The sequence below is a fragment of the Helicoverpa armigera genome, chromosome 2 (assembly GCF_030705265.1).
Source record: "Helicoverpa armigera isolate CAAS_96S chromosome 2, ASM3070526v1, whole genome shotgun sequence".
Lineage (NCBI taxonomy): Eukaryota > Metazoa > Arthropoda > Insecta > Lepidoptera > Noctuidae > Helicoverpa > Helicoverpa armigera.
This window is the reverse complement of record NC_087121.1, coordinates 11,265,346-11,283,340: the sequence shown is the minus strand read 5'-3', so window position 1 is coordinate 11,283,340 and position 17,995 is coordinate 11,265,346. Positions and strand designations below refer to the sequence as shown.

General features: G+C 35.7%; 1 protein-coding gene across 2 annotated transcripts in view; it reads left to right on the top strand.

Annotated features, from left to right (window-relative positions):
• Positions 1-17,057, top strand: part of LOC110379007 (galactokinase) — a 95,018-nt gene extending 77,961 nt beyond the window's left edge. For both annotated transcript variants that reach the window (XM_064039897.1, XM_021338498.3), the window contains 8 exons: positions 213-380; positions 2,334-2,520; positions 4,180-4,306; positions 6,811-6,936; positions 11,311-11,492; positions 15,261-15,376; positions 15,688-15,846; positions 16,875-17,057. In XM_064039897.1, coding sequence (XP_063895967.1) covers positions 213-380; positions 2,334-2,520; positions 4,180-4,306; positions 6,811-6,936; positions 11,311-11,492; positions 15,261-15,376; positions 15,688-15,846; positions 16,875-16,988 — 1,179 coding nt within the window. In that variant the 3' untranslated portion in view covers positions 16,989-17,057. The remainder of the gene's footprint in view (positions 1-212; positions 381-2,333; positions 2,521-4,179; positions 4,307-6,810; positions 6,937-11,310; positions 11,493-15,260; positions 15,377-15,687; positions 15,847-16,874) is intronic.
• Positions 17,058-17,995: the final 938 nt, after the last annotated feature.

Genomic DNA, 17,995 nt, shown 5'->3' with positions numbered 1-17,995 from the left:
TAGGTACATATAATTATGCAGCATAATAAATGCTATCAACCTCGAATATTTTGAGATAAAGATGGTAACATAACAAAAGTGAAATAAATAATATTTTTTAACCAATATTGAAAAAGAAGGTTCTATGTTTGACTGATTATCTCACGTTTTGTGGAACCGATTTAAATGCAGTCTTCAGCATGGTATTTTAAAAGCTCTATATTTCTTATTAGATGTCAAATGAAGCGATAGCCAAAGGCGAGGCGGTGCTCCTAAAACAAGCGTGCGACAAATTCGTCGCAGCATTTGGTCGCAAGCCGACAGTCGCAGCGTGTGCGCCGGGCCGAGTCAACCTTATTGGAGAACACATTGATTACTGCGAAGGATTTGTGTTGCCTGTGGTAAGAAATTAAGAATTTCCCAAGATTTCATATAACATAGCTTTTATCACTGATGTATGTTGCACAATTATATATGTTGTTTTTTTAATGTTTTACGCTGAAATCGAGCTTGGCTGCCATATAATTAAACTAGCTTTTGCCCGTGACTTCGTTCGCGGTGAATAGTGACTTCCGGCAGATTTTTGGGTTGACGCTGAGATGGCGGTGTATGTCCGGTTGTATAACAATTTTCTAACAAACGTACCTTTGGTTCTTTGAAAAGAAAAAAACATTAGAGCGACAGGATACAAGTTTTCATAAATTGGAATCTGTTCTCTCGTTAATAAATCCTTAACAAACTTACAACAAAATGTTGTTAAATGTCTCCTAAAAGTTGTAGGCTACAACAGTTGTAAACTCTCGAAATTCGATTTAGTAAAATGTTTCTAATTGTGTTTTGTTAATAATGATAAATGACCGATTTCAGTAAGACAAAACACGGCTCAGCTGTTTTACACTAAACAAAAACTTTGTGAATATCTTGATATTGCTTTCAATAGCAGATAGATAGGCTGAATAATATAATTAATGATAGATATTTGTGTTACTAACAAAACCTAGCTAGCAGGTACAGTCAACTTCAGGTCCGTGGTAATAGTTTTACAGGAAAATCGTACTTATTACTATTGTGTTAAGGTGCATGACCGTTACCACTTATGTGCTGTTTACTGTACACTTCAAAATACTAAATAATTTCTGAGAACTCACAGCCTATTGCGTTGTTTTTGTGACTTTACAGAAAAGTACTGTCTCGTAAAATGACTTTTCCTAAATTGGCCATTTCAATAATTGGTTCATTAATTTATCTATCGTGAAGGTACTAGGTGTTATTAATTAAATTCAGAAAATCATAGATGAAAACTGTAGGTACTATCAAATCAGAAATTAAAATAAACCTAACTATAACTTTGAGACAAAAATACTATTTTCAATTAGTCAATTGAAATGAACTTATCGTGGACAGCTCAAGTTAATGAAGTTAGTCGCAAAGTTTACTGCACTTTCCATGCGCTGAAATGCCTCCAATACTTTTTGCCATTGAAAACCAAAATATCTCTTGCTCAGACTCTCATCCAACCCATCATAGATTACGCTGATGCCTGTTATCTGGATGCCACAGAGGAGCTTTTAAATAAACTTGAGCGCTTGCAAAATCTTTGTATACGTTTTGTTTTTAATCTTAAAAAGTATGATCATGTTTCACACTTTCGCAAGGAACTCAAGTGGCTCCCAATCCGTCTTCGCAGGAACACTCGCATTTTGTGTCTTCTTTTTAATATCCTCTTTAATCCTAAATCTCCAACCTACCTGCGGGAACGTTTCTCCTTTCTCCGCTCACCTGATGCGTCCTGCAGGACACATCTCAAATCCCTTCTTAAAATCCCTTCCCACTCCACTGACTTCTACTCCTATTCTTTCACCGTGCACGCTGTACGGCTGTGGAATAAGTTGCCGCCTGAGGTGAGGAGCTGCCAGACTGTTGCTGCGTTTAAACGCAAGTTGAAAGAACACTATCTTTCCTCTCTGTCATAGTTGCATATAGTATTTATTGTATGTATATTTATATATATGTATTTAAGTAGTTTATGTTAGTGATTATATATTGGTTATATCTTCTTTCTTTTTACACTGTCTATCTGTACCTATCTCTTTTTATTCTAACTCTCCCACAACGGGCCTGCTGGAAGAAATTTCTTTAGAGATAAGCTGTGCCCTTGTACTATTGTTCCTATTATTTATTCTTCTTTGTGTTTTATGTGTACAAAACCATTAAATAAATAAAATAAATAAATAAATAAAAATACTATTTTCAATTAGTCAATTTTACTCAAACAAGTCATATTTCTGGAATAATTGGTCGTCAGTGGTGCCAACCAGGTTTTCTTTTACAAAACAATACCATTTCTTCCCCAGGCTTTACCCTTCGTGACCCTCATAGCAGGAGCTACAAACAACACAGGAGAATGTCGACTGGTCTCCGTGCTAGGATCAGGCGAGGAGGTGAAGACTGAATTCTCGGCACCCACAGCTTCGAAGCCTTTGAGACCAGGCCCGCCGGCGTGGGCTAATTATGTAAAAGGGGTGGTTGCTAATTTTCCTGGTAAGTTTTTTTAAACATAGTTAAGTAATGTTGTCTAAACTGTTGTTAATTTTGTTGCAGTTAATTGCTTTGTTACTGGTTGGGATTTTAATTGTGAGGGTGTCGTCCATCCTACATTTGATTAAATTTCATCATTTGTTTCTTTACCTGGATACGAAGTAATTAGCTATGTCACACTTCACGAGCATTCAAATTGTAACAGTGTTATTCTGTAGTTAGTGCGCTCCAAAGTTAGCGTTCAAGCAAGCAAATATACAAAACTTTTTAGTTTTAGCTGCCCTACGACCTTGAGTACGTTTAATTCTCTGTCTTAAAGCCGGAAAGATCATTCATCAATATTGATGTTGTCAGTAACACAATGTAGACTTTATATCAGTATATGCTATTTACAAAACTACATTTGTAAAATGCAGAAGTTTACTATATTGCTTACTTCAAACTAGGTACCTACCTAAGCCAAGGTGTAGGTGTTGTGTTCCAACTTTTCCAAATATGTAGGAGTATTTTGTTCCTTATAACCTTTTCTCACAAGTGGCTTTAATTACAGAACTTACTTAATAAGGTTTTGATACTCTGCCTCATATTTTGCGTAAATAGTTTTTCCACTAAACTTTAAAGCTGGAATACTGAAAATGATATTCAGTATTCAAGCTTTATGTATGTATGTCTTTATTTATGTTGCAGACATCCTTACATTGTCAATATTATGTCGAAAAAAATAAAGATTATGTAATTTTTTTAACTTCTATTGAAATATTTATAAAGGTCATTGACTCCCGCAAATGAAGACGTTTATAATTAAAGAACGCATATGGTTTACATAGCGCTACTATTTTAATTAAGTAGTATGTAAGACAAAGTACTCATATAACTTTTAACGCTACAGTAACTTCAAAACTGAGCTCGCTAGCTAACACAAAGTTTAAAGTTATTCAAAATACACAGAAACTTGTCTATTCTTCGAAGAACTTCTTTGAAAAGTATTTACAAGATTTTTTAAGCTACACTAGTTTACTCATTCTATATAAGTATTGTTTTTGGATAAAGAACGTTATCATTGTGGTAACTCAAAATGTCGTTAATAAAGGAGATGTCTGATTTATGCAAGCAACAGTTGTTTGCATAGTTATGCCTACAATGCAAATAACTGAGAATTTCAATAACCTGTCTGTTTATTTGCTTACTGGATATACAATTTTGACATTGGCCCCATAAAATGTATATGTCTATTAAGCATATCGACAGATTCGTAGTTGAAATCAGCCGTAAATTATCTAAAGTTTTCAAAGCAAATATCAGGCTAATTGTGTGAATAAGTGTTTTTGCTTTCTTTTGATAACTAAAGGTTAAAACTTCGTTCCCCTAAATGTCAAAGTATTCTTCAGGATCTTTCCTCTAAAATCCCATAATAATCGCACAATGACTTATTGCCTATTATCTGACCATTGATTAAAGTGAGGCTGTCAAAATAAAAGATTACATGCTGATATTAGGTAATATAAATAAATAAGAGAAAGTAACCGTCTATGCTGAAAATTCGAGGTGAGATTGCTAAGACCCGGGAGGGGGACACATATGATAGTTTTAGTCACCACCTGGGACGCGGGTGAAATCGCGGGCAGAAGATAGTTAATAATAAAACTATCTTGTCTAACCAAGGTGGAGTGAGCGGTTTCGACGCAGTCATCGTGACAGACGTGCCAATGGGATCTGGTTTATCCAGCAGTGCTGCGATCGAAGTAGCTACCTTCACACTGCTGGAAGGTCTGAATGGTAGGACTGTGAGGTGAGTAGCACTGGCCATTCTTCTTCTTCTTCTTTCGTGTTTTGTTTTATTACAAACTGTACATCGGGACACCTTTTCACACACGGTCGTTTAACCCCATGGTAAGTTATAAGATAATTTGTAAAATGTGTACCAAAACAACTGATAAACTATATGTATATATGTTAGCTATAAATGCCATGTCATTGCTTTTCTAAGTTTGTATGTACTTTCTAAGTATATCTTAGACACCATTGACTGTGTTTCGGATGGCACGTTAAACTGTAGGTCCCGGCTGTCATTGAACATCCTTGGCAGTCGTTACGGGTAGTCAGAATCCAGTTAGTCTGACACCAGTCTAACCAAGGGGTATCGGGTTGCCCGGGTAACTGGGTTGAGGAGGTCAGATAGGCAGTCGCTTCTTGTAAAGCACTGGTACTCAGCTGAATCCGGTTAGACTGGAAGCCGACCCCAACATAGTTTGGGAAAAGGCTCGGAGGATGATGACGTGTTAGCTATAAATACATATTTGTAAATAGATATTGTAACACCCAGACCTCATTACACAAATGTCGAACCCGGAATCGAACCCGGGACCACGTCCATTCTACCACTTCCTAGTTCTGGCACTTGGATAAAAATAATACAAATTAAATATAGGTCAGGATATCTACTTATATCTTTTGTTCGTAGGTGTAGCTTTTTATAAATATGTGAACATAAGTTACAAACATTATTTATTTCTGCATTTTTTAGTTTTCCGTTAAGAATAGACTTCTGTGGATAAAAGTACTTTGTATAGGGCTTCAAATGAGCAGTTCTGATTTCTTAGGAAAAGGATAACATTTTTTCATGTTATTTCTCTTTACATTCACCTAAACCTTAAATACATATTGGGCTTTTTGTTTTGTCTACATTTTGGGTCAAAGGTTACTGGAATAAATTGGTCCCAACTGACGGAAAAGATGGTCAGCATACTGTTCCTTCCGTGATGGGTTGAAGGGGTGGGTCTCTTGGTGGAAGTAGTTTTATTATTCTTTATTGCACACATAAATACAGAGAGACACACTGAATACAGAGAGATAATGTACAATGGCGAGCTTAACCCAGTGTTGGGTTCTCTTCCAGCCAACCTTAGAGTGAAAGAGTGATTTGATGGGGTAGGGCAAATGTGCAACTTTATACTAATAAAAAGAATCTATATGAATAAAATCCTTATAATAAATTAAATATATACCTTTTATAATTACATGAAATATAAACAATATAATATATACAAATATATACACAAATATACAAAGGTCATGTTGATAAATAATGTTCCTTAACTCGTCTCTTAAACATATCCAATGATGAGCTCTCGCGTATAGAATGCGGAAGGCTATTCCACGGCCTAACAGCACGAACAGTGAGTAGTAGCAGGCAATATAAGCTTTGTTGAAAAATAATAATAATGGAACTATGAACTTTATTAGATGACAATTTGTAAGGGCAAATCAACTAAATGAACAATCAAACTTCATTAAGGAGTCAACCACTCTAAATTCTAAACCGCCAACTATTGCTCTTTACGCTAAAAAAATCGAAAGAAAAACCAAAAAAGCATCCAATGACAGTTTAATTCTATTGAACATACGGTCCAATAGTTTCATTAACGCTTGATAATTAAACGGCGCCTCTAAATTGACTTTAATTAAATAGCAGTACATAATGTACAACGTCATGTGTTTCAAAGTGAAGGTTTTATTCAGTTGTATAGAGGATATTGCCGTGAAAGCCTTTTTCAAAAGCTAAATTGGGTTTTTTTTCAGGATTGAAGGATTCAATTTGACTAGATCATAGGTCACTTTTGTCTCAAATACATGAAGGGCAGCTCATTCACGATGTGGGTAATTTATTTATGGTATACCAAGTTACGACTTCAATTAATCCATAACCGATTGGCTTTATAGCATTTTCAATTAAGCAGATCTTCCCCTCAGTTTCACCATGTCTAGTTTCACTCCACCATTTAAATCAGTATTGTAAAGCCTTGCGTGGGTGCTGGATAGATGAACCGAAACAAAAGGGTTAGTCAAATGGAGATTAGATTCGTCACACGAGCTGTTGTGTCAACTTCAATTGTTAGAGGGAAATGCTTTTGTTTTAGACGTGTTAGTTGTTTGAAAATGTTATGGTATGGCTGTATGAATGATTTTCTGATCAGCTTGAGAAAATGGATTGTGGCCTGAATAATATGGATTACTATGTATATGTTTCTACAGACAGGTATAACTTTTATTTAGATGGGTTAAAGTTAAACGTTTTGTTCATGCATATTTTCTTGAACATTGAACGCGGACTATGATCCTAAATTGGTAGTTTCCTATTTTCCGGGCCAACTCTTTCTATCCATACTTTGACTGACTGGAAGAAGTGTAATTAAAATTGTGATGGTAGAATAAAGTATAGAATAATTAACACCATTTTAACCCTCCTAAGAATGTGCTATATTCGTAGTATTTCATTAGTGTTTTGTTTTGCAGCCCAGTGGAGAAGGCCAAGCTATGTCAGAAGGCAGAGCACGAGTTTCCCGGCATGCCGTGCGGCATTATGGATCAGTACATCGTCACCATGGGCAAGAAGGACCATGCTTTACTCATAGATTGCAGGTTAGTGGAGAAAGCCAAGCTATGTCAGAAGGCGGACAGATCACGTGGGAGTCTTGCTTGGGTGCATGTGCGAGTCGCTGGACCCGCACGTTGTTAAAATGCATGTTACCTGCGCATGTGCCTCAACATGCGCAAGGTACTTGCATTGTGTAGATGTAATGTGTCAAAAATTCTGACAAGTTGTGTGTCGAGCCATGTCAACGAATAGTGGTTGGTTAGTGGTATAGTACGTATAGTAGTTGTATATAAGTTCGTAGTCATGCATTACCAATGGCTAGTGGGATTTAGAAGCTAAGCCACGGACGGACAGACATAATGAATCTTTAATTAAGTGTGCAATTACTGTGTGCGTTTCCCGTTCACCCGTCGTGTTTGTGTTATCCGCTGGCGGTTTGTGCTTCTGAAAACTTTAAAATATTCTTAGAAGGACAGATGTTTTACCTACGTAAGTTTGTGGGCATACATATCTTTCTTTCCCTGACACATTTTGGTTTAATAATATTATTATCTCGGTAATGTTCAGATTGTTCATATGCCACTTTTAAAGCGGCACGACATTTATTGTGACACGAGAAAATGGTCGGACCAGTTCATATCGAACAAATTATTGAATCGTGAACTAGTATAGACTTTTATATCTGATATTTGTGTCGTAAGCTCTATCGTAGTCTGAAATTAGATAAACCTAAATAAAATAGAATGGATACAAATAAATATTCTTCGTAAAATACGTCTATAGGTTATTAAACGGCTTTATAAGGATGTTGTATGTACAAATAGTCTGCACAGAAATTGATACCTATAATGTGTATAATTTCAGTAAGGTATAATCTAATATCTCTAAGGTTTTCTTACGGTTATCTTACGGAAAACAAGGGGATGACCTTAATAGTAGGTATTTAAAAAAATGAAATTATTGTTTTATTTTGCCGGAAAATAAGAAAATGTTTTTGCTTATATTAAGCTTATATTTTGCTGGATATATAAAGTTCTAGCCACAAGCAATGTGTGGCTTCACTTAGCCGAAATGTAGATTTCTAAAAATAATTTAGTCTGGAACTTTCCGAGAGTACTGGCTATTCTTCTTGCTATTTTACACTAGAGAGCAGTAAGCCGGGGCTAGTAGGCAGTATAAGAACTACTAAGTTCTAAAACTTACCAGTTAGCTAATTTAAAGTTACGGTGGTTTATTATATTTTAGGTACTAAAAATAAATGTAAGGCACTTCTTTCAATTATTTATTTCGTTATTATGATCATTATTTCTATAGGTTTAGGATTCAACCATTGTCAATTACCAGTCGATTTGTTTTTAGTTTGATATCTTCTAACTTTATAGGCATAAAATATTTTTTGTCGCGTCAACATATGAACACACCTACAAATATTTAAAGGAGAATGGCGAACTTGTATGTAAACTGGGACCCATTGATATAAGATTCGTACATAATTGAAACTTAGTACTACTTGTAGAGCTATACAAAACTAACAAAAAAGCAAATGGATAATGAGTTGCAAAAGTTGGAAGAAAAAAGTTATGCAAGGTAGAAGATTATAACCTAAAAATCTCAAAACGGAAAGAATATTTGTGAACTAGGAACTTGGTGACGTGGTTTAAACTATAGATGAACGATGTCTTAAAGATCGCCTTCACTGTTTGTTCAGCTTAGGCATCCGATAAAAGTGTGGGCAGCGCAGACGCCGCGACTACCTACGTTGTGCAGGCGTCGCATTGTCACGGCATCAGTGTAAGGGTGACAAATCAACATCGAGCTGTTCTGGACTTTGCTGTTTTTTTAACTCGGCCGTCTCTAATATTTTAATGAGGATACAAACAAACCATGGTGTGCAGCGCTGTGCGAGGCAAGCTCTGTTTAGTTGACCAAACTTAGCACGGCCTAGCAAAGCTCGATGTTGATTTGTCACCCTTGACTCTTGAGGGTTAATGCATACGCAGCATTAGCCCTGCAAGTGACCGTCGCATGCACCGCGCTACTGCAGTTATGTACAATTGTGCGACTTCTGCGCCGCAGCGGAGAAGTCGCACAATTTTATTGTAGTGTCGTTACGTTAGCGCAGCGTGCCGCAACAACGTAGCGCAGGCGTCACGTTGTAGCTCAGCAGCAGTGTGGGTAAAAACATATAGGTGTTAAACTATTCCATAAAAACATGTTTACTAAATTAAACAATATACTCATTATTAAAAACATCTTTTATTTACTTTTTATCACAACATAGAAGGAAGAGGATAATGAATTTATAACGCGGATAAACCCATCTCTGCACTTTCTCAATTATCTGATCATTTTCATCCAATACACGATGTCTTCGTAATCGTGCAATGCGTTATTGGCAATTGACACAACGCATTTTGCACGGTAAATAAGTCCAAATCACTTGCAAATCGGAATCCAAAGATAAATACGGTAGTCGTTATGCAGAATAGTCAGTCCAAATAGAAACCCAAATCGTCATAAAGTAATCCAAAAAATCGCATTCAAATCCCAAGTTAGCCGTTGAAAACAAAACCAAACATGGAATGACAGAACACAGCACTGACAGCAGCCTCTTGCCACAAACGTTCCAATTTGCGTTCGCACAAAAAAGGTTAGCAATACAACATGCTAACGTTGTAATTATTATTTACTATATAAATGTGTACTTTGCTTATTCATTGTTGCTGTTTCTATTTTACTTTTTTAAGTAAAATATACAAGAAAATAATAACTGCCAAACGTAGACGTCCACAAGTATACGGCGATGAATTTACTTAATAACTAACTATGAAGATAGGAACGTAATCAGTGACACACGATGCGTTCGCAAACTGCATGTTATCTAATTTTTAATAGATTTAGTTTATTTCTAACTTTTAATTCCCATGAGCTAAAAACTCAATATTTTTTATATAATCCTCTAACAAACTTGTTATTTAAATTCATATAGATTTGCAAATAAATGATCCTTAAATCATGTGGGTCCATTTTCGCCATTCTTCTTTATGGAATGCATAACCTTTCTTTTCAAGCATTATTACAATAAAACTGATCCAAATTCATTGCTCTTGAGTGTAACCTTTTTTAAGCCCTACCTAGACCTAGAATATTGGAAGAAAATATCTTTTCACATCGCCTAGGTCCAATAATAGAGGTTCCCTCTCATGAAGGTACTAAGTACTATCAGCCTTATCTATTTCTGTCACAAAGCAGCCATAGACACTGTTCCATTTTCAAAAGTGCCCTCGAGTAATTACTGGCACATTAGACATTTTAGCTTAGTTGCACAGTTTGAAATGTCACTGGTATTTTATAGTGCACTAAACCAAATACTTTTTTTTTTAGCGACGACAAAAATCTTCAAATGACCCCTCCCGCTGTGGGTTAGCAGCGGTGAGGGAGTGTCAGACTCTTACTGACTAAAAACCGTCGTGTTCCGTCGTAGGCCTTTTATGTACCAGGGCCGCGGTATCTCTTTCGAACAACCCGCAGACTAAACCAAGTACAAGCGAATTTACCCATGCCCCGTGGGAGATATTCTACGCACTTGGATATATAGAATAGACAACCTAGATAAATTGGCTATATAGTACAGAAATAAATTTACAAAACAGTCAAGGAGTTTCGAAGATCAGCGTTCAAATAAACAATCTAACTTCAAACATGCAAATAAACAAACTCTTCAACTTTATAGATTGCGATACGCATTAACAATTTCTATCAAATCCTTGTAAAGTCTTGGAGCTTCAAAACGGATCTCTTATGTACTCACTCTATTTACTTTCTCATTAAATTTCGGGTACAATTAAGCTTCTGCGTCGTATTTCGTGTTAATTCAGATAATGGAACATTAACCAGATGACAGAAATAGTCCCTAATCTCTTTAAAATGTGGTCGAAATTCGTTGGTTGTGTAAAAATTAGTGTAACAAGGAAATACTGTCTTGAATGATTCTGTTTGCATGTTTGTAGATAAACCCTGTATAATTGATAGATATGTTTCGTTATGAAAATTGGCAGATAAATTACAAGAATTTTGGTTCAAGTTTTGTCCATTAATAACAACATAATTTCAGATTATAAAAATTATAAATGCAAACGCTTTTATTACTAGTTGTATGAGGGAAATACGCATTTAATATACGGAGGACATCCTTTAATCGACAGTTTTATATCTTTCATTTACAAATCAGGACCTGGCACTTACCTAGTTTTCTAATTTGAGATTACCTTTATATTGTCTAGTAAAAGATGCTCAAAATTATTTTACTTATCTATTTTCAAAATCCCCCGCCTGAATGGGCACTCATGCTTACTCCAATTTTATTTGGGATCCTCACAGCATATCTTTTGCTTTAAAACATTTTTTTTCTTCACCAGGTCATTAGAATCCCAACAGATCCCAATGGAGCTGGGAGACCTAGCAGTTCTGGTGACGAACTCCAACGTGAAGCATCAGCTGACTGGCAGCGAGTACCCGACGAGGCGAGCGCAGTGCCAGGAGGCGGCCGACCGACTGGGGTTGACGTCGCTTAGAGGCGCCAGGATCGAGGATTTGGAGAGTGAGTACCTTCTGGTTATAGCAATATGTATGTGTACAGCTAAGGAGTGGAACTCCTTGCTAGAGTCTGTGCTTCCTGATAACTACAACCTGGGAGTTGTCAAGTAAAGAGTATGCAGGTTACTTCTAAGAAAGCGTGCTTCTCATAAGGTAACATAGTGGTCAAACGCATGTCTATCTTCTATATAGTCTCACTAAAACTCTAGAATGGCTGGACCGATTTGGGTTATTTTGGTTTTAGAATGTTCGTAGAGGTTCAGGGAAGGTTTAAACGATACGAAGTTCGCGGGGTCAGCTAGTAAAATATATAAAAATGAAACCCGCTTTCCGTTGTCACGACATAACATGAAAACGGCTTGACCGATTTGGCTGAAAATTAGAGGGGAGGTAACTTAGGCCCGGGAGAAGGTTTTAGGATAGATATTTTTGTCACCATCCGGCTACGGGACGGGCGAAAGCTAGTATTCAATAAAACACAATCTTGTATTACTTAAAAATACGTTTTCGTAAAAGAATTTTAGTAATAAAATTAGGCATATTCTGCGTTCCACAATCTGCCTAAACAGGCACCAGGAAAAACTCACATGCCGTTACTGCTTTCAACATTTAAATTTGATAAACTTTGGTCTCGCTAAAAAGAAGAACATAAATTCTGTCATTTTTATGCTTTCTGCCAAGATCTATTTGACTCAGTCTTCAGAAAACAAATTAAGAGTTTCATGGCATCTAGACAAAATTTTATATTGTTTTTTAGCGACGTAATTGACTACGGAAGTGCTTTCACTTTAAGTATTTTTAAATTGAAGTTTTTATGATATTAGCTCAAGTTCATAGTGCAATATGTTTCTTACGACTTTCTATCCATAAAATATACGTTTAAATTGTGCCCAGATTTAACGAGTTGTTTATACTTAATGCAATTTCATTTTGAGTCAATATTTTTATTGTAATTTCAAACTGCAGGTTCCGAACAGTGAAAAAGATTGTCTTTTAAGGTAGAATTCCGTGGATAGCGGCTGTCGTAGCCGCGCGCGGCTTACGACAGTCATCGGCCGCGCGCGACAATAGTCAACCTTTGAAGATGTATGGCGCCACTGCCGAGGTCCGCGACAGTCGCGCGCGGCCGACGAATTTCGTAAGCCGCGCGCGGCCGTAACCATCTCAACATGGTCTAGCGCTTATTAACATCTATAGAATCTTAGTAAAACCAGAAATGAATTGTTTTTTATTTAGTCGGCAAAACTTCCTTTTGTTTTCATTACAATACAAATGCTTATGAATCAGTATTTTATAGTATCCTTCATCATTTCTACTTTTTAAAGATAGGGTCGATTGGTAATATATTTTCATAATACAGCAACACGTCATCCTCTTCTTCTTCAAGGATATCAATTAGCACTTCGAAGGAACGGACGAACAAAATCTACTAATTTCAACACAATGCCGCGCGCGGCTTACGAAATTCGTCGGCCGCGCGCGACTGTCGCGAGCCTCGGCAGCGGCACCATACATTTTCATAGGTTGACTATTGTCGCGCGCGGCTGACGACTGTCGTAAGCCGCGCGCGGCTGTCGTAGCCGCTATCCTCGGAATTATACCTTTACGAAAGAACCAAACGAAAAAATCCTCTTGGAAATTAAAAATAAAACATTATCAAATTCAGAAATATTCCATTCATATACCAAAAAGGCTATGTAACACTATTTAAACTTTTCTAATCAAATACTGGCCAAAAACAACCAGAGTTAATTAATCAGAGCTGTTTACGTTTAAGCAAAGAGTTTCGATACCAGCTGCTTTGATCCATTATCACGAACTTGACAGTGAACTTCCTCAAGCGACCTTCTGCAAAGTTGGGAAAAACCACAGCTGCGGAAAACATTTTAAGTAAATTGTTTTAAGGGCTACAGTACAGGGGATGTTACTAAAGAAAGGTTGTTTAGTTAACATAGATAACATCGTCTATTTTGTTTTCTTTTGTAAAGCTATTTGTATATTGTCTTCTTTTGTAAAACATGAGAGTACTGACTAATTTACTGATCCAGTTGATCTTCATGGGGACCTCTCGAGTTCTTATCAGTTTAGTACAATCGCCCATCCCTACTATATCCAATGCTCGTTTGGCAAAAAAAAGAAGTTATGCAATAATCAATATTTTTTGTAGGAAATACTATACTTAAATAAGTTAAACAAAAATAACACGTTGGTATTTTTATAACAGTAAAAATGTAGATGAAATAAATAATTAAGAAAAAGCATTTCACTGCTCAAAAGCCACTTCTATACCTTATTTAATCTATGTTAGAACTACACTTCAATCGAAATTATTTTCCAAATCCACAAAATCTGATTAAAATACTTAATTACTTTGATTGTTTTGTTTGTGATAAAACTGAACAAATTACAAGGCACCAGGTGCAGTCTATTCAAGAAAACACTTAGTCTAAGATCTTTCTAAAGCTTGTAATAATGTTATAAACTTTAAGTTATAATTTATTTTGTTGCCATCTTGATACAATTTATTGGTGCTTACAATAATATTGTAGGTACTTACTGTTATTTTTTTTTATCATGACTCACAAAGTTTGATTCCTTGGTGACCAAAGTTTTGTGTAGTAACTTTTGTTATTATCAAGTTTTATTGTTATTTATTGCCGTATAAGTAAACAACAACTTTTGGAAACACGAATCAATGGAATTTTGCCAAGATATACGTAAACATGTTCATGTAAAGTATCGTAACACAAATACGGCAGACTAAAGTAGTAACTAAAAATACATAAAACGAACATATATCTTCCTTACTTTCGGTCTTTTAAAATTGCCAGTTGAACGACAAAAATAAGATTGAAAAAGTAAAAGTGGAAACTAAGCTTCTGAATTTTCTTAAGAACTAGTTGTAGGTCGATTAAATCCTCATAATATAAGACACAGTATGGTAAACGCTACTGTCATGTTGTCTGCCTTCAAGGTGCATAACTCTGTTTTATCGCTTTTCACCTAATTGGTACATATAATTTTTCAAACCGCAAGCAATAAGACATTTACATATATTATATTCTTAACTTAATATTTTAATTTAGGTAGTCTAAAAGTACACATTATTGATCGATCAAATGCAAACTAGATCATGACTTCAGTTTAATCTAGGTCGCTGTGCAAATTACAGGAATAAACACTGTAATTATATTGCCAGGACTAATTAGCAGCAATCCGTTGTAAATTCATTAGGGTTAGTTACAATAGTTAATTAGGTGTTTAACACATCATTATTGTGGTACTTGAACTGTGAAACTTGTGAATTTGTGATGTCTTCGAATGTAGGTCGTTGACCTCGTAGGAGTTGATAGGAGTTTCAAAGTATTGTAACATGTTTGCTGAATTGTATTAATTTTCCGACTGCGTGATTCAAACTACGTGATAAGTGTGTTGCATAAACATTATAATTTTGCTATATTTGGTGTTTAATGAATTTTTATAATGTGCTCATTATTCGAGGAGTTGACACTATGATTGTTTCCTTAAGCACCTATGGAAAAAGGGGTCTTTTTGCATTGTGGGTAATTCTTAAATGACCCCTTCTGTTATGGGTGAAGCCAAAGGGATTTTCAGACTCTTACTGTTAAAACACACCCATGTGCCTGTTCCTTCTGAAGCCCTTTGTGTACCAGTCCAGTGTCTTGGGGACTGTTTCTAAAAATCCCGTAGCCTCAGCAGACTTATACCCTACCTTAATCTGTAGATTAAGTTATCGAAAGGGTTGTTCCAGAACTAAAACAACAGAACTGCGATAAGGAGGTGCTGATGAGAGCGAAACACGTCATAGAAGAGATCAGCAGGACAGAAGAAGTAGCCAGGGTTATGAAACAGAAGGATTTCAAACGGGTAAGATCCAAAGTAATCCTTTGAGCTGACTTCAATAGGACTGACAATAGGCTGACTGAATAGGAAAATAGGAATTGAGAGCTTCCTTCTTTATTTGAAGTTGATTATATCTCAACTATGGGTTTGTCTTTACGATCCGCTCAGAAATTGTGCTAGTACGAAAGCGTTGTTATTCAACCATTATAATGTTTATGTTCACCATTTTAATTATATCTTCATTTTACAGTGTTTATAAGCTTCGTTTCAATTTAAATCTATTAATTAGCATCCGCAAATATCACTAATTTCTTTACCATTCTTCTTCTCTCTAGGTCGGTGAACTATTCTACCAATCTCACGACTCGCTCAGCAAGCTGATGGAAGTATCCTGTCCCGAGCTGGACCAGCTCGTGGACATCATCAGGGGATCTCCAGGAGTATATGGTGCGAGGATGACTGGTGGTGGGTTCGGGGGATGTGTTGTTACTCTGGTAAGAACTTACTTTGTTATTGGTAGCTTCGTTTCACGTGAGCTGAATTGAGCCTTACCTGTATGTGTGTTTGTGTGTATGTGTGTGTATGTTTGAGTGATACTGCTTCTCTTACACATTTTCACACAGAAGTATGGCTAACACGCTTCCGTGAGAAAAAAATGCATACTTGTGTTTTGGAGTAGGTAGCTATTGAGATAATCCTGTGGGCAAATATTTTTGTAGCCGTGTATTTCTTGTTAATCTCTCCCACTCCATATTTTTACTTTATTCATTGCAGCTTATTTATATAAAGTGTAACAAAAAAATAAACTTTTTCCATTTATAATACTCCTAGTTAATGAGCAGCTTTTCGCTATCAGTAAATAACTGGAATTTGAATTATTATAGTACTCGCAAATTATTTGTGGTTTTTCGTTGTAAAAGCTTTATTTGCAATATACAAAAAGCAGTACATTATGCTATAACATGTATTGTGGCTTAATGAATCTGTCATTAACTAGTAATCAGGCTAATTCGGTATCTAAATTTATCAATATTATATAGTAATATTTGCATTTAACCGCACATCAGTAGTAGTGACAGCGGTGTTACTGTTAATGCAATAATAGGCAAAGGTTACAAGCTGATTATGTTGTGATTAGTGACCTTTATAAATAGTAGAATCACTGTGTATTTCTGTAAAGCTTTGAAAACAAAATATAGCTTAAATATCCGTCAAGTTTCTACAAAACTTCTAAATACGTCAAAAAGTCAAACGCACTTTTTTAGAAAAAGAAGAAAATGGGTTTAGAGATTTGGGAAACAATTTTTGCTTCGTGAAGCAGAATTATCCGTAGTAGCCAGTAAAATGCAGATTCTTAATTTTTATCTGACTTCCCAACAGTTATCAATTCGTTTGTTTTTTGTTAGCAAACTTTAATATCAATCTATAGGTAATCTATAGAAAAGTCTAAAAATAAACTTTTTCTACATTCAATGCAATTAAAAGATGCCTTTGATAATAAAGAAAATCTTTTTTTTTCCAGGTAAAGAAGAGTGAAATAGAAAACTTAAAGAAAAAAATATTAGCTCAATATAATGGAACTCCCACATTCTTCGTGAGCCAGCCTAGTGATGGAGCTAGATTGTTGAAATTATAAATAGTGCTGTTTTTTACGTACATCTGTTATCTTTTTATACTCGTTGTAAATAAAATGATTAAAGTATAACTTGTTTTCATGGTTAAAAAGGAATGAAGTTATAATTTGTACGATCTTAATGTACATACATTATGTATTTGGGAAAACGCAAGAAAGATGATGACACAAGAGTGATATTAGACCTACGGATACTGAAACGTCATTTAATGTTAAGAAGCGTTCAAAACTAAGTTTATATATCCTTCCTACTGAGTATATCTTGGATACAAATGGCTGATTAAGGTGAATATAATATCTCGAGAAAACCTGGACTGTAAAGTTTGAAATCACCAAACCGCATTGAGCAAGCGTGGTGATTAACGCTCAATCCTTCTCCGCGTGAGAGCAGTGGGACAATTAAAACTCTGATGATGATGAAAACCTTAAAATATGTTTGAGTACTTATCTCTAAGTTAGAAACAACAGAATTACATAACAGTAACACAGTAACCTTGGCATTACATAACCTTTATAATATTCAATGTCAAAGTAACCAAATTGTTCTCTACCACGGAGGAAGGAAAGATAGCGGAGGTGCCATAGGAAAGGTAGGTCGGGAGCCTTTTTGTTGGTCCTTTTTCTTAACGTACGGTAGACGTGATCAGTTACTAGAACGACACGAACTAACTAGAACAATTCAAAACCATTCTCTCAACGATTGTTCTTGATTGATTGGTGATTTAATTTTTAAAATAATGGACGGGTTCCACACACACACACACATAAATAACACGGGCACATAAATAATTGGTGTTTATTTTTGTTTTGTACTAACATAAAATTAAGTATTTTACTAACATTATGAGTCATGTTACTTAAATAAATAGACTTTATATTCTATTCTATAGCAGGCATGTAGAGGTGGAGCCAGTAACGTTCCTCGTCCCCCGAACACCACCACAGATTTTGCGTTATGACAACTCCGACAGTCATTTTGTTCTCCATGTTCTCTACCTTTGATGTTTTCT